General features: G+C 42.3%; 2 protein-coding genes across 3 annotated transcripts; both read right to left on the reverse strand.

Annotated features, from left to right (window-relative positions):
* Positions 1–3,527, reverse strand: LOC119741907. Its single transcript, XM_038217852.1, has 2 exons — positions 3,136–3,527; positions 1–1,561 (listed from the first exon to the last, which is right to left on the reverse strand). Exons 1-2 carry the CDS (start codon positions 3,176–3,178, stop codon positions 753–755), a joined length of 852 nt encoding a protein of 283 aa, XP_038073780.1. The 5' UTR covers positions 3,179–3,527; the 3' UTR covers positions 1–752.
* Positions 3,528–4,915: 1,388 nt separating this feature from the next.
* Positions 4,916–19,365, reverse strand: LOC119740414 (collagen alpha-1(III) chain-like). 2 transcript variants are annotated; one of them, XM_038215712.1, is made up of 4 exons: positions 19,248–19,365; positions 18,513–18,683; positions 18,040–18,282; positions 4,916–7,740 (listed from the first exon to the last, which is right to left on the reverse strand). In XM_038215712.1, the coding sequence occupies exons 1-4, from the start codon at positions 19,297–19,299 to the stop codon at positions 6,308–6,310; spliced, it is 1,899 nt and encodes a 632-aa protein (XP_038071640.1). In that variant the 5' UTR covers positions 19,300–19,365; the 3' UTR covers positions 4,916–6,307. The 2 variants fall into 2 exon arrangements, with proteins under 2 accessions (XP_038071640.1, XP_038071641.1); XM_038215713.1 differs by having other exon boundaries at positions 18,040–18,270; positions 18,501–18,683.
* Between the last annotated feature and the right edge of the window lie 4,298 nt (positions 19,366–23,663).

Genomic DNA, 23,663 nt, shown 5'->3' on the forward strand with positions numbered 1-23,663 from the left:
TTTTCAGCAAGAAAAACCTTATTTTAAAGTTTCTGTTTTATTATTTGGCCCACGAAAATCAAAGAATCATGACTTAATTTTAGAAAAACAAAACACTAGATGTGCATCGTATATGGCCTCATTTTCTGACATGGTTTTTAGCGGGCCATATTTCATTCTTTATGGGAAAACGCCTGGATATATGGGAAAGCTATTTTTTACAAAGAGTTTTATGGAATTTTACAAATTGCAAGTCGCGAGGATGCTAAAAAAATGACTTTGTTATTGCCGAACTGCAATTTGGGTCTGGTTTCCCGACTTCTACAGTGCGTTCAGCTGATTCCGACATACAGGAAACCGTTACCAGTGTACAATATTCCTACTTCATTTCTGTGTTGTCTTGATGTCAAATCGATAAAGGTTTCTTTAGTCAAAGAAACCGTAAAGTTTTAATAATTCGGCATAAAGTGATGAATTTAAAACTTTGATCTACCTCATTTACTATAAACCTGTAAACAAGGAGCAGTTCACAGATATCAAGTACAGTTTAGGGGAAAATGGATTTTATAAAAAGAATCGATCACGCTAGACAAATAATTATGGCATCTACATGCATAAACAATTGGATGACAGTGATGACGAAACCTTAGACGATCAAAGGGAGTATATGGACAATGCTACAAGAATTACTATACACGATTAAAAAGTGCCACCAAAAGGAAGACCTATAATGTTTATTGTAGTACTCTATTGTCCTGCTCCTGTACTTGGTTTCATGGATCGGGGTTCTTCCGGAAGAACTTCTTGCCGATTTTCGTCAGCCCAACCAGCATGAAACTGAGCAAAGCACCCACACCGATAGCTGTCACAAACATGACAACCGCCATGATGCCACTACCCGGTTTACCACTCATGTCATCTGATTCATTTTCATCTTTGACCTCTTTGTCCACTATGTCATTGACATGACCTTTGTGACCCCCAACCTCGTTCCCGTGCTCGGAGGAGACGATGTTCAAGTCGTTGCTGGTGTTGGATGGAGCGTGATGTAGCACGCCGTTAGGGATGACGTTGCTGTTATCTCCTGGGGAGGATGTTGAAGTGACTGACGTCACAGTGGGTTGGATCCCGTTAACTTCATTACCGTCTAATTCCACGCCTTCTCCCTGGGATTCAAACTCCTCCCCTACGCCCTGACCGACCTGGTTCTCCTCTCGATCCAGTTCGTAGAGGTCGCTCTCGGCCATCGTCGGGTCCTCCGGAATCGATTCCTCCGTGTCGGATTCCGACTCGGCAAACACGATGTCGGAATCGCCGGTACCGGCGTCGCTCTCGTGATGCACATTGTAGATGGAGCTACTCAAGGCTTCCTCCACCGAGGGTTCCATGCTGCTCATCTGTACATAGATGGGATTGGTACCGGAACTTGAGGAGAACTCAGATACTTCAGAGTAACCACTACCTTCTTGGTCTGCGAAGTAGGCTAAAGTATCAGTGGTAATCGTCACTTTCTCTGACTTCAGAGCTGTGAAGGCCCCAGACCCTTCCCGCAAAGGCCCGGCCAAACACCCCTGCACCCACACTGCAACAAGAAATACATAAATAATGCTATGAATTTGAACAAAATATTGCACAATTATTATTTGCACAGTAGAATCAATCAATGGGTATTTGTAAAGCGCACAGGACTGGTGCTCAAGGCACTACATTATTATTACCCCTGCTCATTGGGCCCATGAAACATTCCAAATACCACCGATCACCGTCAGATACGTGTGTACAAAATCTGATGTTCTACTGTTTTACCATGCTGCGAAATTACTTGACTGCAAACCCCAGAAATGCACATAGATGCATTTTATATACTAGAAGAATTATCATTTCTATTCTGATTTATTCATTTGTTAAATGTTATTTATGTGTACCACTGCTTCAGCATGTTATTTTGATGGGTGATCCCAGTGTTTTTGGCGGTAGGATGGCCATAGAGGTGCTGGTTAGTGATTCCGTATCTTATTTAATGCATTTATTTGTTTTATTTGCAATATTTATGTTTATATATAATTAGGTTATGAGATATTGTAAATTGTGATACAATATAAAACAAACAAATGTCTCCGTCTCGGGTTCAAGTTTTGAAATGAGATAGAAAAGGAATGAGATTTCGATTTTAGACGCGGTAGAGAAAAACATGAAAAAAAAACTATTCTGAATCGCAACCATTCAATATCGAATTCTTTAACATTAGACGGAGACGTTACTTTTGAAATTAGAATGTACATGTCTGGTTAGATTTCTTCATTCCGTGACCATTTTCCCTCGCATCCAGCAGTTCCGTGATAACATCATAGGCCTAAGTGACCAGCTGAAGATTTTGTAATGCTTTAATTGGTGACCAGGAAAGGCCAATTACTTATCTTGTTGGTCACATTTCGAAGTAATCAATTCGAAGGGGTCAGCTTTTTAAATGAGAATTTCTATCAATAGTTTCACTGAGTATTAAACAAAGATCCTACAGTATTGAACAGAAACGGTGGCGAGGTAGCACTTCTGCAGTCTAATTAGGAATGTAAATTGGAAGTATAGCGCCATCAACGATGAATCTTTGACAGTGGATATGGGCGTGACACTGTCCAACAAAATGGCGGACCCCGTATCCAATTAAACATTAAATAGAAACTTCCAGTCAGTGTTTTTCGAGTTTTTTTCATGTAAAGTTACACTGCATTCAAAAAATCACATAAATGATGCATACATTTTGTTTACACTGTAGATAACGCTCGTCTTAATTCCCCAAAAAATAACCGTTGAACAATTAATAATTAAAGATCAGTGTTGCATGATTAACTCAAACAATACTGCTGCAATTCCACAGAACCCATGACGTCAGTATAATACGTTAAAAAGTGCCATTATTCCCCCCTTTCCCCATTTTTGTGTGACTATTTCGATTTCCTACCACCCTTCCGGTCTTAGGCTAAACCTTACATTAAAATGATTCATTCCCACGTGTTGACTTTTGAGACTATTCCTCCCGCGCGCGCCAGAAATCAAATTTATTTGACATACCAAAATGACGGCATCATGGCGGTGTCTGTACATGCAACAAACGAAAACGGCACAGAAGCAAGCTAGTGCTGAAATGTCCAGACTTACCCATCATGACGCTCAGAAAGACGGTCCGCCTGTTGCACGACATGTCTGCTCAACTTCGTCTTTTTTTTTTCACGAGGCCTCAGATTTCGATATAAAAGAAGAAACAGTCAGTCTGATTCAAGACATCTGTCTACTCGCGTCGCCCGACCTTAAAAAAGATGAGTCTTCCGGACAATGGTAGGGAACACCTCGGGCGGGTTAGAGCGTAACACACGGCCTAATCAGATTAAAGCGACCAGCTCATTAATAAGTGAAATTATCGGGAAGGGGGGAAAAATAGAACTGCATGGATGCTGCCTGTTTGCAGGCAGTTCGGGCCAACCCAACTGGGAATCTACATCCGTTTGTCGAACTGCTGCACAGATAATGGAGAGGGGCCCGTGTTTTTCTGGCGAGGTCGAGGAAATCCAGTTTTGCGAGGAGAAAGTTTTGTCAAAGTTTAAAGGCCAAAGGCTGAGCCGTTGCTTCCTTCGGTGTACACGCAGGTCAGGTCAGGTCCACTTTGTGAAATTTACGCAATCAGTTGGATATGCCATATGACTGGATATATCAAATTCTGACATTTGGCCATGTCCGCTCGAGTATGTCATATCAATTAACAGTGGTATTTATTTTAATTTTGACGTGCAGATGTCGGATGATGTAATTCATTTTTTTCTCATGCGCAATGCGTACACTCATGTCAGCAGTATTCTTCTCACGTGTTCTGAGTTTCACTGTGCTCAACTATCAGTTAAATAGCCAATCATTTCCTTTCTTAAGAAACTGCCTCATTTCTCTAAGTTAAAAGCACAGAGGATCATTTGCATTTATTCTGAAAGTAACCTACCGAATTAATATCCAAAAGCTTACCTGGATTAAGAATCGTACTGTACTAAACGCCCCGTGAAATTATTCCGTCTGGCTTGCTGTCATTTAGAAGAAATCAAGAAATGTAGGTGATTTCCAACGATCAGTCAATTTACTAATTTTTGGAAATGGAGACGAGATCATATTTCGTGATCAATCGGTTGTGCATGGTTTTTCACTGTTTTCTCAAAAAGTGTAATATTCATTGAGCTGAAACTTCAACCGGTTAGGTTTGGAACATTCTTCTTTGGATGTTGAGTGGTGTTATTATTGGAAATGAACAAAATACATGAAGAGCAAATGATCCTATAGGCCTTTAACTTAAAAGCGTGGAAATTGTCGCCTGCCACATTTTAAAAACCTGAAAATAGCCAAAGCTTTTCCAGGAAAATGGGGGAAGGGGTGGGGGGGGGGGAGGTTGTGGGGGGTGCTGGCGGGGGATTACAATAAATTGCGCTACTTTTATTGTAGCAAGATTCAAAATAAACTGATCAGCTATAATAATTGTATCATATTCCAAACTAAATATTTGACACACCTCCCATCACAGCAATCCCCAGCGGTTTACAGTCTACTCGACCGTTCGCCATCATGATTCGAACCACTCTCGATCGTTTGCCGACTCGACCTTTGTCCCAACTCGTCCGTTAACCAACTCGACTTCAAACGTCGAGTCAACTCGACCGTTTGCCAACTCGAGTTGGTGCAACGGTCGAGTTGGTTCGAGTCGAGTTTGCAAACGGTCGAGTTGACCGGATACCCTCTCAGCTTATATATAACTGAGGTGAATCATCCATAATTTGTTCTCGTGGATTTCCTTTGGTCTCAAAACCTTTTGAATATTGTATTTATAATATAAGGTCTATGTAACCCAGGGAAGAAGTCGTCACATAATAGTAACTTAGATCATATTAATCTTACTAGTCTTGTTCTTTATTTCCAATCTACATAATAGCCAAAATAGTTCACAGCATAATGAAATGAATCAAACGGCACAAGTTTCTTATTGTTCCCAGAAACTTATTCACAGTAAGAAACTTGTTATTTATCAGGGACTGATCCATGTTTAGGGGAAGGCTTTAGCTTGGGTGCCGAAGGCTGCTTTGCGCCACCCTTTCCTCTTCCGTCACCCAACGGAGCTCAAGGGTAAGGAGGGGGGGGGGGAGGGAGAGTAAACCTCCTAGGTACCCTATGGATATAAAAGTTCAGTAAACATAAAGAATATTAGACTGGCCTGCAGCCTGATGCAGCTATGTTCAAGACAATCTTAAACAGGTTATATATCCACTTATTTACAAATTCCCTCTATACAATAACACGTGAACAAGAAAAATCTTTATAATTAGTGTATACAATTTCCATAATCGAATATCGAATGTCCAATCAACTGAGCGGAAAAATTCCATGAACAAAATGTAACATAGAACGCTACCCACGGGTTTGTCTTTACCTTCGTCGATAACATGACAGCCCTTCAAAAACTGAGAACTGAGAGTCTTTAATACATTTAAAATTCGAAATGCATTAGGATGGAGCAATGTTTTTACTGGTGGATAACATTAGCGAAAGAGAGCGCCACAATTTATTTTACAGCCATTGCCCGAGGCCACAAATATTAAAATTGTTCCTACGAATACAGTATGTGCTTAAATGATGAACAATTATTGTTTTATTTACATCTAACAAAATAGAACAAAATAATTACTATGAGCTATGCTATTTATACAATGCGTATATTTATACAAGTTCTCTTCAGTCCTTTTAAGTACAAGGAAAAAAAGAGACAAGAAAATGAATCTTTCCCGCCACTTCGCAAATAGTGCCTTCTTTCATACGGTTACAACTTTAAGACAACACCCTATGATTCTTCCCACAATCGTGAATCGATTGACGAAGTAACATTAGTCTCCTCTCCCATGTGATTTTGAAATGTCATTAATTAGGCAGATTTAATCATGGGAGTTGATGTTGGTGACAATGCTGGGTGATGACGACGATAAAGGTAAAATGGTAATGACAGTAAATGACACCGGCACGACGACAATGACACCGGGCGATTAAAAGAATCTAATGTTTCAAACAGCTTGTCAATTATTTTAACCAACAACAGGAATATAGTTGTTGCAGTTCTAGCCAACTGCAGTTTCTTGAGGCAGTTCTTCAATAACATGTGACTCACGCTTGGAGCTCATCTCCATGGATTCATAAACGCCAGGTTTTCTCATTGGGGGCGCTCTTCTTTTCTTGTGGACATAGTACGTCGCAACAGCCGATCCAGTTAACAATACCAGACCCGCCAGCACGCCTCCAACCACGCCTCCTGCTATTTTACCCGTTTGCTGTTGTTCGTTGACGTGATTGGCGATCCCTCCGAGCGTGACTGGTGGAGATGTCCTCGGTACATCTCGACCGCTTCCTGGTTTGAGGCACCGGCACCTCGCTCGGGAAGGGCTGGCTGCCTGGGCGGTTGTGTGGGACGTCCCTGACCGTTCCTATCCAACGGGAGGCGTGTAAGCCGACCTTTTGGTATCGATGTCGGTGGCGCCACAGGAGGTCCATTCCCGCCTGGATTTCCCGTGCCTGGTCCCCCGGAGCCACTGGTTCCAGTTCCGGAGGTCCCGGTGCCTTGACCCTTCCCGGACCCACCCCTCGGAGCTGTTCTCTCTGACCCTCCTCCAAACGATCCCTCAGGATCAATGCTCCCCCATCCATCCACACTAGGTTCGAAAGTATCGGCGCCTTCACCATCTGTACGAGGACCACCAGTTTCAATCTCCGGACCGACTCCATTTGTTGCAGTACCCCCTGTCTCCTCAGTGTCTGGCCTTTCTGCACCTCCACTGTTTCCTGTGCCTCCACCCCTGCCAGCGGTTCCGGTTCTGTCAGTCCCTGCTGGACCTCCTGTACCGTCGCTGCTTCCAGTACCACCCGTTGTCCCACCGCTGCCACCAGTGCTCCCTGTGCCACCGGTGCCGCTGCCACCATTAGTTCCTGTTCCACCCGTCTTTGTCTTGCCTCCCATTTCCTCTGAGCTCCTGCTACTTTCGTCTCCTGTTTGCTGCCCACCAATGATAACTACCTTTTCCTTAGGTGCAGAGAGTTTGACTGGATCTGGTAGCAGGGGCTTATTTGGTCGACCTGGTAAACCTGGGTTGCCAGCTGGACCGGCCGGAGATGGTCCATTACCAGGTTGCACACCTGGTGATCCGGCGGCCGGTGCCACGTTGGTTCTATCCCCACCACCCGATGGTCCGTTCGGGTTTGTACGTGCCGGTACATTGGGGTTTGTTGGGCCGACTCTAGTTCCTCCACCCGGGTTCCCATTTGGGTTTGATGGCCCACCGGCAGAGGGAATTCCATTCCCCGTTCCTCCACCAGGATTCCCATTTGGGTTTGACGGGTAACCTGAAGAGGGATTTCCATTTCTTGTTCCTCCACCAGGATTCCCATTAGGGCTATTTGGGTTCCCATTTGGGTTGTTTGGGGTACCTGCAGAAGGATTGCCATTATTTCCTGTGCCGCCGCTAGGGTTCCCATTTGGGTTCGATGGGGTACCAGCAGAAGGGTTCCCGGTTGCTGTTCCTCCGCCTGGGTTTCCATTTGGATTGGTTGGATTCCCGTTTGGGTTGGATGGCTTGCCGGCAGAAGGACCTCCATTTCCTGTTCCCTCTCCTGGGTTCCCATTCGGGTTGATTGGGTTTCCATTTGGGTTTAATGGGCTACTGGCAGATGGGTTCCCATTTCCTGTTCCTCCACCTGGGTTTGCAATTGGATCGGTCGGGTTCCCATTTGGCTGGGTTGGGCTATTTGCAGAAGGTTTTCCATTTCCTGTTGCGACACCCGGGTTACTATTCGGGTTGACTGGGTTCCCATTTGGGTTCGCTGGCCTACTGGCAGAGGGATTCCTATTTCCTGTACCTCCAGTATCTGGGGTTCCTTTACCAGGATAACTGACGTCAGTTCCTATCGTCCAACCCTTCGTCCTTCCATCATTCGTTCCTCTTGTATCGGGGTCACCGGGCGATGACTTACTCGTGACACGTGACCCCGGCCCGCCCCCAACGCCAACGCCAGGAGAATTTGTTACGGCGCCCGGCCAAACGAACACTTGTTTGTCCGATTCAATCGGTATATGAAAAGGAAGACCAAACCTCGGCGGCCTTGTTGGCCGTTGTGTCCCTTTCACTTCGCTGTCGCTTCCGCTTATAGAAACTGTAATGTCAAAAAGAGTGAATAAATTTACCAAAAATAATCATGCAGGGACAGATTCATTTTGAACAAGAACCCCAAAATATTCTCATATTATTATATTTGTAAAATTCTGCACCGAAAGAGACACACATAGGGCCTAATGCCTCTGTTACATGTGATTTTTTCAGGCCCCAATCATTTGTTAGAATTAAAATAAAAACAGTTGTGACCTTCTATAGTGAAGTATTGAGTTAGGCAGATAGGGCACACCCCTCGAATTCAATGTAATCTGAATTTCTGGAAGGAAAATCGTTTCTCCTGTTGATACACTCGCAGAATGTTAAACGTCACCATTACGATGCTAGCACAAAGTTCCTATTCGCCTTTTAAGATTATGTTAAACCTTGAGCAACTTAAAAGGTTTGTGACTACTTCAAAAGTTCACATCGATGCCTCAATAATTCAAGAAGCAAACTTCTTCACCTTACCAGATTATAGCCTTCAAATTATGTTTAACACAAGGGATCGGTCTTTATAAATTTGGGACGATAGCCCCCAAACAACAACGATCTACTTATTACTTACCTGCAGTTAAACCAAGTAGCAACAGCAACTGAAAAGCCCATCCAGACGCCATCTTGGCAGTGACTCGTCTAGCCTTTCCCTCTCATGTATAAAAAAAGAATCCCGGCAAAGTCTGCTACACCTTACAACAGCGATTGCTAAAAAAAAATCACCCCAATTTGTGTCACTAGCGCTAGAAAGAGTGCAAAAGCTGGAAAGGCTTTGCCCCGTTTCCGTTTAGTGTTTGTCTAGGATGGGAGAGCGTGTGTGGAGTCTTGATCATGCGCCGTGATTCACTGAGATCCCCCCCCCCCCCAGCCCGGGGTCAAGGAATGACGCGCCTCGCTGTCCCTGTGTCCCCACCAACAAGACGGCGTTCGCATGTTTGACCTCAAACCGGTTTTGAGTTGGTTGTTATACAAGAATCGGATAGGACTTGTAAATTAACAACCATTTTATCTGACAATTCCACAAAGACCAGGGGCCACAAAGTGCACCTAGGCGGTTGTCTATATCTACTGAAATGGCGCAGAGTAAGGAACTTACATTTATCATGACGTGATCCACACACTAATATTTTGTGCAACTAATGGCATTTTTTTTGGGGAGGTTTTTTCCGGTACGAAACAGAGCACATGCCATATTTCTTAACATTTTGAAAAGTTAACAGAGCACTCAAGTTCATTAAAGGATTTGTTGACATAATGATGAATAGACGGATAAACTATTCAATTCAACGGATAGATTCCCCGGAAAGGGTGAGCATTTATTGATTGACATTGTAGTGTATGTGCAAAGCGGTTGTTCTCAAGATATATAGTCGTTAATGATTGATCACACTTTTGAACGTTCATGACGTCAACGAAACGAATGAGCAACCCAAATGTCCCAAGACTTCAAATTTGATTAAATATGGGTTCCTTTAGCGGTGACACTTGACCCGCTGAATAAATTTGCAAGAGGCAGACATGCACAGCAGGCGCGGTTCTACGGGGGGGGGGGGGGGGGGGGGCTTGCGAGCGGTCTCCCCCTAAAGAAATAGTCGTGACAAGGGTGCATTTGTAGTTAATATAGTGTGAATGATTTTAGGATTTTATTGGCGCCCCCCACCTATTGATTTTCGGAGGCCTAAGTGTCTGGAGAAAATAACCGGTCTACATTTCAGCACGCCTCCCTGACAAAAATTCTGGATCCACCCTGCTAGCCCCCCCCCCCCAAAAAAAATTATTGGTTCTAGAACCGCGCCTGATGCAAAGAAAATACAGAACAAAACATGGACCTAAATCAAAGACACTGGTTTCTGATTCAGTTTAGTATAAATTCCCAAAGAGATGATTAATTACAAAGTATACTCTTGTAACACATGATGTTTAAATCTTTATAGATTAAAGTGTATTAATTGTACGAAGGGGCATGCCACTTATGGGCGTGTCTCTTCTCTCGATTAGCTTATGAACACGTCCATAACGATCTGTTCCTAAAACTGCCCGGACATGTAGACCAATCTCGGCACGCTGTCCTTTCTATCACGAAGGCCCCTGTAAATGGCGAAAACAAGCTACAATAGCATACACAATGCTTTCTCCATTGAAGGGGGCCTTGTGTACAGTCATCACGTGCCCAGATTCGACTATAGGCCGTTGGATACACCGCTGGATTTGAAATAAAATTAATACTGAATCAGTTTTTTTTTTAACTCTTGCTCTATGCTTGCGTAAAACGTAATTAGGCCTTGTAATGATCTCACACAAGAAACATGGTCTGCGCAAAAAATAGACTTCATCCCAGGTGTCCCATTTCCCTCGGAAATTTCCTTGCCTTTAGTCATATATAAAAACGGACACAGGGTCTATATATATCCGCGTAGAGGTCATCTCATAAGTGAGAATGGATACCTTGGACTACAAACGACATGGTTCAACCAACGTCACGTGAAAGGCCAGGAAATTGGATAATTCCTGGAACGTCTTGATTTAGAAACCGCCCAGTCACCGATTTCTTGAGGGGAAATTTGCAGATGCGGCGATTTTGAAGGGCTTGTATTTTCTAACATTTGTTGACCTTTTATAACCTTTCTCGGAACTTTATTAATGAATTTGCAGACACGTGGGCGATGATACCATCACTATAATGTAGCACCAAAAGTTCAACGCTATTGCATTGCGTAGCAATTGCTAGTGACGTCATAATGTGTAAGCCCTTTCCCTTCTCACTTACGACTTATCTCGTCCACTGAAACAAAGTTTCGCAATTCTTTTTATATGAGTGAAGTCAAGCATCTTCAACAGTCACACTCCCAGCTCAAATCCAACATTCTTATGATGATGAATGGTGCATAATATTCAAAACGTCGAGTAAACACCTCGGTGTTTTTTACCTTCGAAAATCTCAAACATGATTCACATTGCGTGAAATCAAACACCTATAAAGGCCTTAAGAGTGAATATCTAAAGCACAACAAATATACGACATTTTCTTTAAATCGCAAGCAACACCTCAAAACAAAAACACCAAACAAACAAACAATTACCCCAAAAAAACCCGTCTTCATTTTCTAGCTGTATCAATGTTTGATGGCAATCGATCAACACTAGATTAGTGTTAATACCACTTAATGGTTAGCCGGATTTAAATACGACTTTGCACTGTCATTCCAATGTTATGAGCTTGTCACTGTTGGCAAGGTACGGTATTACATTCCCCAGTGTGATCCTCAAATTTATGTCAACACTTCAAGAACAGTTTTGAATATCCTCAGAAATCATGATCTTCCAAAATTTCAAGAAAGATACACACACAGAATGAATAATAAAAAAAAATAGGTAAATAAAGTTTTGGACAAAAAATACACAGTCTGTTTTATTAAACATTGACGAACGGAATTTACAGAATTATAATGTAGTTTGAAAAGAACCTCTTATAAAGGTAAATAGTTACATATATTTACGCAAGTTACGTAAACACGTTTGAGGTTTTTATTTTTCCAATGATAAACCTTACAGAGTTGTAGTGAAAGATGTCATCCAATGTGTAAAGATTACCGACTTGAGTTGTAGCATGTTATTCCAAAAGAACAAACGCGTAAAGCTTCTGCGGACTTTTCAGCAATGGATACTGAAAGCCAACTTTATATATCGTCGGCCTACGAATCGAGACGTTAACAGGTAAGTAATTAACTCTAGGCTATAATTTATTCACCACTTTGTAGATTGCAAAAGTAAATTGTCAGTGACGATCATTGTATTTGTCCGTAGTGCTGCAGTGTGGAATATTTTTCTTTTTTTGTTTTCTCAGGAGAACTGGAATAGATTGAACCAACAGTAATAAGTGAGGAGTCTCGAGAGGAGATCTTTGAAACAGACGTCCCTTAAGTTTTATCAAAGAGAATTTAAATATTTAATTAAAAGGCAGTTCGGTTACAAGAATACAGGGCAAACAAAATAATGAATAAAGATTGAATGAAACTTTATATAATTGAAAGATAAACTTTAGTCTTTCTATATAAAAACGAAATTATGTTTACCAAGGATTCAGTAAAATTTCACATAAGTATTTTTTACCTAGATATTAGGTGACTTAATTAACAGGTTTCCAACTATTCTTACCAAGATATTGAGGTGAAGTTATTTACCGATTTTCAAAGTAAAATTTCACCAAACGTTTGTGAAAAACCATACCCAACACCTGTTCGGTACAATTTTACCTAACTATCAAGAGGTTCAGATAGCACATAGCAAATATTTCACACTGTACATAACCCGTGTAATCTTTTCTGTGTGTGGAGACTTCTTTAATTTAAACCCCAGACCAAGTAACTTCACGGTAATTTTAACTGCCCAGAACATGACGAAAAGCCAGCTATTCTCGAACACAATACTCCTAATCTGAGTCTGTAATCCCTTCATTCCTAACAAGATTAAGTCCTAATGACATTTTCTTAATCAAATTGTTTAATGTCACAATTTACTCCTCAACTGTCGGAGAACATTCCAATGCCTCATCGGAGGCTTGGAACATCTGGAATTCATGCGGTCCTTCCTTAGTAGTGGAACCCACAATCCGTACCCCTTGGCGGGAGTTTCGCATCATCAGACTTACAGGATGGACCGAGAATTTTCACGTGAATACCCCCTGACAACTCATCACCGGACATGTGATGGGGGGCAGAGACGCGTTGCCCCCGTCATAAACCTCCTTGACGTCGGTAGTCGGCCCTAGGTGATGGATGCACCCTGTAATTTTCCCAAGAGGTATTAGCGGTGTGCTAGATGATAACCTCATTTGTTTGTGGCAGGTGGTCTGTTCAAAGAGGAACATTAATGACGCCCTGTGCTTGAGGTTTTCAGGTCATCAGACGGGAAGTTATGACACAGTGTCAGCAGTTTGTAGCCTGTGGGTTCATATTGGGATCAAGGCCAAAGCCAGAAAAGCCGATAAAACGTGTATATTTGGATAAAATAAGGCCCACATCAATTTTGCAATGGAGCGTAGGCGTCCATTTTCAAAATGGCGATGGGCTTCGGGACTGTTTTGGGGTGATCATATTTGGATAAAATTTTCTCCCAAAGTCATCAGTTACTCCCCAAAAACTTTAACGGAAAATGAAAGATGATGAAATAAGCTTTAATTTGACGTGTGTCTCAAATACCTTGGAGAGTTGTGAGTATTTCTAATAATTTTGGGAAGTGCGCGTAATTACCTCCGAGGTCTATTTACTGATCTGTAACCCTCAATGCGCATGCGTCCTTTTGCCTTGATATGATGTTCGCTCGTACCCCCGCCCTGCAAACACTGGGCGCTAGCAAGGGCAGATGAGCTTCACAGAATCCTGTGAAGGAAGTGGGGATGGCATTGTGGGTAATTTATCATGACCTTTGTATAAAGCATCGGGGGGGGGGGGATACGAGCGAAGATATGATGCCGACTTCTTCCCATGATGCACTGCGGGTTATAAAGCAGGATTTGCGCCGCCAACGGCAGCTTTGCTGTATTGGTATACTGCTTCCCAGTTGTGAAGCTACGATAATAATGATCAAGGGCTCTGAGTATTTCAGCTAATGTTGCATACGATTGTAGCTTTGTTGGTTGTATTTTTAGGCTTATTTTCTGAATTGTTAGAGCATTATTGTCGGCACTTATTTTAGACTGAGGTTTTAAATTTACCAGAAAAATGTTCGTCTTCGTCTTTGCTGTACCGAACAATAAAATATCGACCTTGTAATGTATACTTTATTTAGAGAAAGTGTTTATCCCTCAAATTGTTCTCACAAAAAAAATGAGTGTTTCATATGAATTGTTTTTACCTTGTCCTTCACAAAAATTGAATTTTTCTCATTTTAAAGTGGCTCATTTTCCCGTCTGCACACGAAATTGGTTTTGCCTTTTTTGTGTCAATAACTCGAAGAGTTAGTCAGGAATCATGACTAGGTTTTTATTTGTTATAACACTGCTTCACATCAGCACTCGATTTCAATAAATGTGTTGAACAATGGAACCGTAATCATATTTTTTTAGGGTGTGTTCTTTGCTGGCGCATTTTTCAAAATGGTACAATGGATATACATGAATTTTTAATTAAATTATATCCAAAATACCAGCCTATAACATATCTCATTTACACTTGTTTTGAAAATTGCTACATATTTTCTTTAATATTTGGTTCCAGATCATTCTGAATCACCCTGTAGAGTATAAACTTGATGATTGAACAGGAAACTGTCATTGTCACCGTTTTCCATCTTGCTGCCATAGAGGGCGCTATCCATAAGCACGTACTGGATACATCAAAATCTTTTAGCGAGATGACCTCTGGGAATAGGAGGAACTGTGACCAAAAATGCCGACGGAACGCCAGAGATTCGAAAGGGGGAGGGAGGGAATGGGATTGTACGGATCCGGGGTTGAACATAATAAAAAAAATAGAGGGCGCTGTCCAAGGTGGACCGGCGAAAGCGGACTCTGACAGTCAATACGAACGGTCTATTTTTTCGTCAAAACCGACCGAACATGTGGTGGTATAATAATCTTCCCATGAACTGACATTATTTGTTTCTGAACTTGGTGGCGCTGTTGAAAAAAATGTACACTTCATTTTGATTGGTATCCATTCCAACATATGAAAAGACATTGTCAAAAATCAAGCTTGGAGGGATTGACGTCAGTGACTGATATAAGATCTCACTCAACTGCATTGGTCCTCAAAGAGGCTTTTACTGCAAGAGACTCATTCAGGGGCGGCGGAACACCAAAAAGGGGCACTTGTTCAGAAAAGGGGCACCTTCCGTTCCGTCGTTGTGAAGGTGGAGCAAAAGAATACGTTCCCGATCATTTCCCTATAAACCTGTATGACGAGGAGCTAAGTATGTATACGTCGTCCATTTTGCAGGGGATGGGGGCGGAACCGGGGGGGGGGGCACTTGCCCCCCCCTTCCCCCCCCCCCCCCATTTACCCAAGTGCCCCTCTCAAACTTTCGGATAATTTGTTTTCAGTAACCATTTCCCTAAATGGTATAGGGAGTTCTGGTGTGAACGAGGAATATGAAATCCAAGCCCCTAAAACCTTACAATGCGCCCTGAAAATGGGCACATAATGCGCAGTTTACATAATGGCTGGTTTTGAAGAGCGCCCCTATTTTGGAAGATGGTACCAGGCGCCCCCCCCCCCTTTGATTTTATGGAGTCCAAGTCTGACATTTCAGCACGGATGTGCCCCCCCCCCAAAAAGAAGAAGAAGATGCCTTTTACTGAGCAAGTGGCCTTTTTTTGTGATCCCCCAGCTTGAAAACCCGTTCCGCCGCCGCTGCCATCTTGCTCTTTGTGTTTCTTTTACCTAGTTTACGTGGAAAGGGACACTCTTGCTTTTGATGGCAAGTTCAGTGACCACTTTATTCGCGTGAAGACCACTACTATTATTTTAGGGGCAAGTCTTTCCACGTTGAGAAGGGCAGCATTTTTATGTTACGAGCGGGGTATTAATTGTGCTGTCGAGGGGCAGTTTTCCATCTCGAGAAGGTGCACAATCTTCTTAATTAATGCGAGAGGGGTACTTGGTTTTTGAGGGGCAGCGCGATCATATGCTTTCATACGTGTGCGTTTGGGGGCTGTTTGGTTTTCGTCTTTAAGGGGCACATTTTTTAAACCGGGCATTTTGTTGGCCTGGGAACATTGGGGGGGGGGGGGGGGGGGGGCAAGTGCCCCCCCCCCCGCCCCCACCGGTTCCGCCGCCCCTTGACTCATTGATTGCCGCATAAAGGGAGACCCCAAACTTCATCCCTGCAAATTAGACCCCAGTTATGTCACTGATCGACTCCCTCGTTGTCGTTGGTATCAAAATGCGCAATTTTGCACCCTGTTGTTTATTTTCTTCCATTGACGAGTAAAAAAAAAGAAGAAAAATCAGAAAAGGCATTGTGTCGAGAATTTGTTTTATTATTCATACAAAGTGATGACCAGCATCATTTTTTTGTCAATCATCTATTGTCAAGTCTAATAAAACGAGAAACACGAATTACTGAGTTTACTCCGGGTGTTATTAGAGTTTCAATTGAGTTTACTCCAACCAATAAAAACAAAATAGAAGGAAGGAATGATTGTCTCAAGAAATCAAGTTAATTAGTTACTCGTTGTCTTTACCGAATGTTCAACGTCGAATAGCTCATGAATAAAATTATGTAATAATGAGAAACAAATATATTTCGTAACAATAATAAAGTCTGAAAAATATTCTGTATTATATCTATATCTGGCTAAATCCTAGAAATGAATTACACAATCTTGCATTCCACGTTGTAGTGTTTTTTGTCTATAGGTTTTCCTGACTATTTAAAAACGTTTGTCATTCGATTTCACCGTTACTAATATTCAAATTTGTCCATCAACATCGATTTAGTGCACTTCACATGTTTAATTTTCGTCTTCTGTCAGACAATTTCAAATTCAATTCAAGCAAATTCAAATAATGAGCACACGTTTTCGTCCCTGAGTATTCGATTTCGTCTCGCCCAGCTAGATCTTGTTATTCAGAAATCAAATTCGTCTTATTGATTTAAATAAGACGAATTCGATATCTGAATGCTGCCATTCGGCAATAGCTTAGACGAATTTGCTCTGTGCTGACGAACATTGTCGACATGGTGACTAAAGAGGGTGACCAATCTTTCACATTGAATGGTAAATGACTAAATTGGTTTTGGCAAAAGCGTGTGAAATTTAGAGTTAGAGTTGTTGAATTTGAATGGAAAATCTTTTAAAATAGCCAGGAAAACCTATATTATGGTAAAGATTTAAAAGAATTTCAGGATGATAGCTTTTAAATTGAGCTGCGATAACCAGATTGTCTTCTCTTTTTCCGGACATTATAAACAACAGCTCCTACAACAAGACCCACAATGACGACACCGAATAAGGCACCCACTACCTGACCGACTGATGCGCCGTGCGGGACATCTTGATCACCGTCTGGGTTGCCATCTGGACCGTCCGGAGATGGTCTATCACCAGGTTGAACACCTGGTGTTTCGGCGGCTGGTACCATGTTGATGCTATCCCCACCACCCGAGGGTCCGTTCGGGTTTGTATGTGCCGGTACTTTGGGGTTTGTTGGGCCGACTCCGGTTCCTCCGCCCGGGTTCCCATGTGGGTTAAATAGCCCACCGGCAGAGAGAATTCCATTCCCCGTTCCTCCACCAGGATTCCCATTTGGGTTTGACGGGTAACCTGCAGAGGGATTTCCATTTCTTGTTCCTCCACCAGGATTCCCATTAGGGTTGTTTGGGTTCCCATTTGGGTTGTTTGGGGTACCTGCAGAAGGATTGCCATTATACCCTGTGCCGCCGCCAGGGTTCCAATTTGGGTTCGATGGGGTACCAGCAGAAGGGTTCCCGTTTGCTGTTCCTCCGCCCGGGTTTCCACTTGGATTGGTTGGATTCCCGTTTGGGTTGGATGGCTTGCCGGCAGAAGGACCTCCATGTCCTGTTCCCGGCCCGCCTGGGTTCCTATTCGGGTTGATTGGGTTTCCATTAGGGTTAAATGGGCTACTGGCAGATGGGTTCCTATTTCCTGTTCCTCCACCTGGGTTTGCATTTGGGTTTGATGGGGTACCAGCAGAAGGGTTCCCGTTTGCTGTTCCTTTGCCCGGGTTTCCACTTGGATTGGTTGGATTCCCGTTTGGGTTGGATGGCTTGCCGGCAGAAGGACCTCCATGTCCTGTTCCCCCGCCTGGGTTCCCATTCGGGTTGATTGGGTTTCCATTTGGGTTTAATGGGCTACTGGCAGATGGGTTCCCATTTCCTGTTCCTCCACCTGGGTTTGCATTTGGGTTTAATGGGGTACCAGCAGAAGGGTTCCCGTTTGCTGTTCCTCCGCCCGGGTTTCCACTTGGATTGGTTGGATTCCCGTTTGGGTTGGATGGCTTGCCGGCAGAAGGACCTCCATGTCCTGTTCCCCCGCCTGGGTTCCCATTCGGATTGATTGGGTTTCCATTTGGGTTTAATGGGCTACTGGCAGATGGGTTCCCATTTCCTGTTCCTCCACCTGGGTTTGCATTTGGGTTTGATGGGGTACCAGCAGAAGGGTTCCCGTTTGCTGTTCCTCCGCCCGGGTTTCCACTTGGATTGGTTGGATTCCCGTTTGGGTTGGATGGCTTGTCGGCAGAAGGACCTCCATGTCCTGTTCCCCCGCCTGGGTTCCCATTCGGGTTGATTGGGTTTCCTTTGGGTTTAATGGGCTACTGGCAGATGGGTTCCCATTTCCTGTTCCTCCACCTGGGTTTGCATTTGGATTGCCAACGCCAACGCCAGGAGAATTTGTTACGGCGCCCGGCCAAACGAAGCCCTGTTTGTCCGAGTCAATCGGTATATTAAAAGGAAAACCAAACCTCGGAGGCCTGGTCACTCTTGTTGGCCGTTGTGTCCCTTTCACTTCGCTGTCGCTTCCGCTTATAGAAACTGTAATGTCAAAAAGAGTGAATAAATTTAGCAAAAAAATAATCATGCAGGGACAGATTCATTTTGAACAAGAACCCCAAAATATTCTCATATTATTATATTTTTAAAATCTGCACTGAAAGGGACATACATAATATTATGTCTCTGTTGCATGTGAATTTTTTCAGGCCCCACTCATTTGTAAGAATAAAATAAAACAAGTTGTGACCTTCTATAGTGAAGTATTGAGTTAGGCAGATAGGGCACACCCCTCGAATTCAATGTAATCTGAATTTCTGGAAGGAAAATCGTTACTCCTGTTGATACACTCGCAGAATGTTAAACGTCACCATTACGATGCTAGCAAAAAGTTCCTATTCGCCTTTTAAGATTATGTTAAACCTTGAGCAACTTAAAAGGTTTGTGAATACTTCAAAAGTTCACATCGATGCCTCAATAATTCAAGAAGCAAACTTCTTCACCTTACCAGATTATAGCCTTCAAATTATGTTTAACACAAAACGTATCGGTCTATATAAACTTGGGACGATAGCCCCAAACAATAGCGATCTACTAATTACTTACCTGCAGTTAAACCAAGTAGCAACAGCAACTGAAAAGCCCATCCAGACGCCATCTTGGCAATGCCTCGTCTAGCCCTTCCCGGCAAAGTCTGCTACACCTTACAACAGCGATTGCTAAAATGAAATCCCCCAAATTGTGTCACTAGCGTTAAAAATAGTGCAAAAGCTGGAAGTGCTTAATTTGCCCCGTTTCCGTTTAGTGTTTGTCTAGGATGGGAGAGCGTGTGTGGAGTCATGATCATGCGCCGTGATTCACTGAGATCCCCCCCCCCCCAGCCCGGGGTCAAGGAATAACGCGCCTCGCTATCCCCACCAACAAGACGGCGTTCGCATGTTTGACCTCAAACCGGTTTTGAGTTGGTGAGGCCAAAAAAACAAAAAAAGTCTCCGGTTTCTTGTATGGAGCTTGCCCAAAAAGTGGTGCGGCGACGCGGCTTTTTTTTTTTTACCTGATTTGTTTGCTTCAAATGTCGGCTGATGACTGCAAATGGTGCCCGACTAAACTTAGTGCATTATATCAGAGTCCAGAGAGGCCACATAAAGCTTATTCTCGACCATAACCCAATCTAAAAACACGTTAAAATTGTGCAGCAGCAGGATTCCAGTCAAACCAGTGAGTTTGGCGGTTTTGAGACATCATCTTTCATTGAAAAAAAAAACTTTTTCATTTTGCCAACGCGCGTCGGCATGGCTACGGCGACACGCGCGCATACCAGAAACCGGAGACTTTTTTTTTTGCCTTATTAAACAAGAATCGGATAGGACTTGTACATTAACAACCATTTTATCTGACAATTCCACAAAGACCAGGGGCCACAAAGTGCACCTAGGCGGTTGTCTATTTCTACTGAAATGGCGCAGAGTAAGGAACTTAAATTTATCATGTCGTGATCCACACACTAATATTCTGTGCAACTAATGGCAGGTTTTTTGTAAGGTTTTTCCGGTACGAAACAGTGCACATGCCATATTTCTTAACATTTTGAAAAGTTAACCGAGCACTCAAGTTCATTAAAGGATTTGTTGTATAATGATGAATAGACGGATAAACTATTCAATTCAAAGGCTGGATTCCCCCGGAAAGGGTGAGCATGTATCGATTGACATTGTCTTGTACTGTGCAAAGCGGTTGTTTTCAAGATACATGTAGTTGTTAATGATTGATCACACTTTTGAGCGTTCATGACGTCAACGAAACGAATGAGCAACCTGAATGTCCCAATACTTCAAATTTGATTAAATATGGGTTCCTTTAGTGGTGATGTTTGACCCGCTGCATGAAGTTTGCAGACATGCAAAGACAAATATAATGTCAGACCAAAATATGGACCTATATCAAGGACAAGCGGATTTCTGATTTATTTTAGTATAAATTCCTAAATTTAATGGTGATTAACAATTTCAGAGTAAACTCCAGTGACACATAATAGTCAGATCTTTATGGATTATAGCTTATTGTAAGAAAGGGCATGCCACTTATGGGTGTGTCTCTTCTCTCGATTAGCATATTATGACGTCACTGACGATCTCCTCCTACAACGCCTGTGGACTTATCTGGGCACGCTGTCCCTTCTATCACGAAGGCCCCTTCAAATGGCGAAAGCAAGCTACAATAGCATACACAATGGTTTCTCCATTGAAGGGGCCTCGTTGATGTACAGTTATCGTTCGCACGGATTAGTCTAAAGGCCGTTGGATAAAGCCGCTAGATTTGAAATCAAATTTATACTGAATCAGTTTTTTTTTTAAACTCTTTCTCTATGCTTGCGTAATACGTAACTAGGCCCAGTAATGATCTCACACAAGAAACATGGTCTGCGCAAGGTCGCAAACAATAGACTTCATCCCAGGTGGCCCATTTCCCTCGGAAGTTTCCTTGCCTTTAGTCATATAAAAACGGACTCAGGGTCTATATATAAATCCGCGCAGAGGTCATCTCATAAGTGAGAATGGAAACCTTGGACTACAAACGACATGGTTCAACCAACGTCACGTGAAAGGCCAGGAAATTGGATAAATCCTGGAACGTCTCGATTTAGAAACCGCCCAGTCACCGATTTCTTGAGGGGAAATTTGCAGATGCGGCGATTTTGAAGGGCTTGTATTTTCTAAAATTTGTTGTCCTTTTATGACCTTTCTCGGATCTTTATTTATGAATTTGCAGACAAATTTTCAAGAAAGCAAATACACACACAGAATGAATAGTAAAAAAAAAATTGGTAAATAAAGTTTTGGACAAAAAATACACAGTCTGTTTTATTAAACATTGACGAACGGAATTTACAAAATTATAATGTAGTTTGAAAAGAACCTCTTATAAAGGTAAATAAATATATTTACACAAGTTACGTAAACACGTCTGAGGTTTTACTTTTCCAATGATAAACCTTACAGAGTTGTAGTGAAAGTTGTCATCCAATGTGTAAAGATTACCGACTTGAGTTGTAGCATGTTATTCCAAAAGAACAAACGCGCGAAGCTTCTGCGGACTTTTCAGCAATGGATACTGAAAGCCAACTTAATATATCGTCGGCCTACGAATCGAGACGTTAAAAGGTATAGTAATTAACTCTAGGCTATAATTTATTCACCACTTTGTAGAATTCAAAAGCAAATTGTCAGTGACGATCATTGTATTTGTCCGTAGTGCTGCAGTGTGGAAAATTTTTCTTTTTTTGTTTTCTCAGGAGAACTGGAATAGATTGAACCAACAGTAATTCAACGAGGAGTCTCGAGAGATCTTTGAAACAGACGTCCCTTAAGTTTTATCGAAGAGACTTTAATTATTTAATTAAAAGATAATTCGGTTACAAGAATACAGGGCAAACAAAATAATGAATAAAGATTGAATGAAACTTTATATAATTGAAAGATAAATTTTAATCTTTCTATATAAAAACGAAATAATGTTTACCAAGGATTCAGTAAAATTTCAAAAAAGTATTTTTTACCTAGATATTAGGTGACTTAATTAACAGGTTTCCAACTATTCTTTAAACCAAGATATTGAGGTGAAGTTATTTACCGATTTTCAAAGTACAATTTCACCAAACGTTTGTGAAAAACCATACCCAACACCTTTTCGGTACAATTTTACCTAACTATCAAGAGGTTCAAATAGCACATTGCAAATATTTCATACTGTACATAACCCGTGTAATCTTTTCTGTGTGTGGAGTCTTCTTTAAGGGTCAATACCAAAAAAACAAAGAGGATCATAAAATCTCTCTCCAAGACACAAAATCGAGGTATGGTCCCTTCATGCGTTTGCGATCTTTTTGCGCAAATCCAATGATTAATCTCACCTCAACTTTCCCAAAAGTGAATGACACCCCTGGCCTACGAACAGAATTTTAGGCAAAAAATGTTCTTAGGTACAAAATATTTAATTTTGATCAAATGCGTACCATTAGCTTATTGGTCAGGAAAACAATGTCAGTCGTGACACGGAGACACACCCCAGGCCAAGTAACCTCACGGTAATTTTGACTGCCCAGAACATGACGAAAAGCCAGCTATTCTCGAACACAACACTCCTAATCTGAGTCTGTAATCCCCTCATTCCAAACAAGATTATGTCCCAATGACATTTTCTTAATCAAATTGTTTAATGTCACAATTTACTCCTCAATCCCGACTGTCGGAGAACATTCCAATGCCTCATCGGAGGCTTGGAACATCTGGAATTCATGCGGTCCTTCCTTAGTAGTGGAACCCACAATCCGTACCCCTTGGCGGGAGTTTCGCATCATCAGACTTACAGGATGGACCGAGAATGTTCACGTGAATACCCCCTGACAACTCATCACCGGACCTGTGGTGAGAGGCCGAGACGTGTTGCCCCCGTCATAAACCTCCTTGACATCGGTAGTCGGCCTTTGGCGATGGATGCACCCTGTTATTATGCACCCAGGTGTTCTGTTCAAAGAGGAACATTAATGACGCCCTGTGCTTGAGGTTTTCAGGTCATCAGACGGGTAGTTATGACACAGTGTCAGCAGTTTGTAGCCTGTGGGTTCATATCGGGATCAAGGCCAAAGCCAGAAAAGCCGATGAAACGTGTAGAATTGATTCAAATCTTAAAGTCCCTTAGAATTGTCTCTATTAAAGGTGAAAAAATTATTACACTTTCCATTTTTCAAACAATATTATTACTATCAAATTTATTATCATAAATTCCCCTAAAATGAACAGTTCCAAAAGAAAACCAGTGTCAGGTCCCAGGATTGTCCGAAAAATGAAAAAATGGAGGGATTTTGAAGGTCCTTATTGCCTAAATGTTATAATGACCAATTTGGCCCACATTATGTCGGGCAAAATGGGCAACCCGGTGATTGTCAGTATGACACCACCCAAATTCTCCGGTTTTAGAGCATTTTGGGGACCGTGAATCTGAGGATCAATTTTGCAATGGAGC

This window comes from Patiria miniata, unplaced genomic scaffold (genome assembly GCF_015706575.1).
Source record: "Patiria miniata isolate m_02_andy unplaced genomic scaffold, ASM1570657v1 HiC_scaffold_5, whole genome shotgun sequence".
Taxonomy (NCBI): Eukaryota; Metazoa; Echinodermata; class Asteroidea; order Valvatida; family Asterinidae; genus Patiria; species Patiria miniata.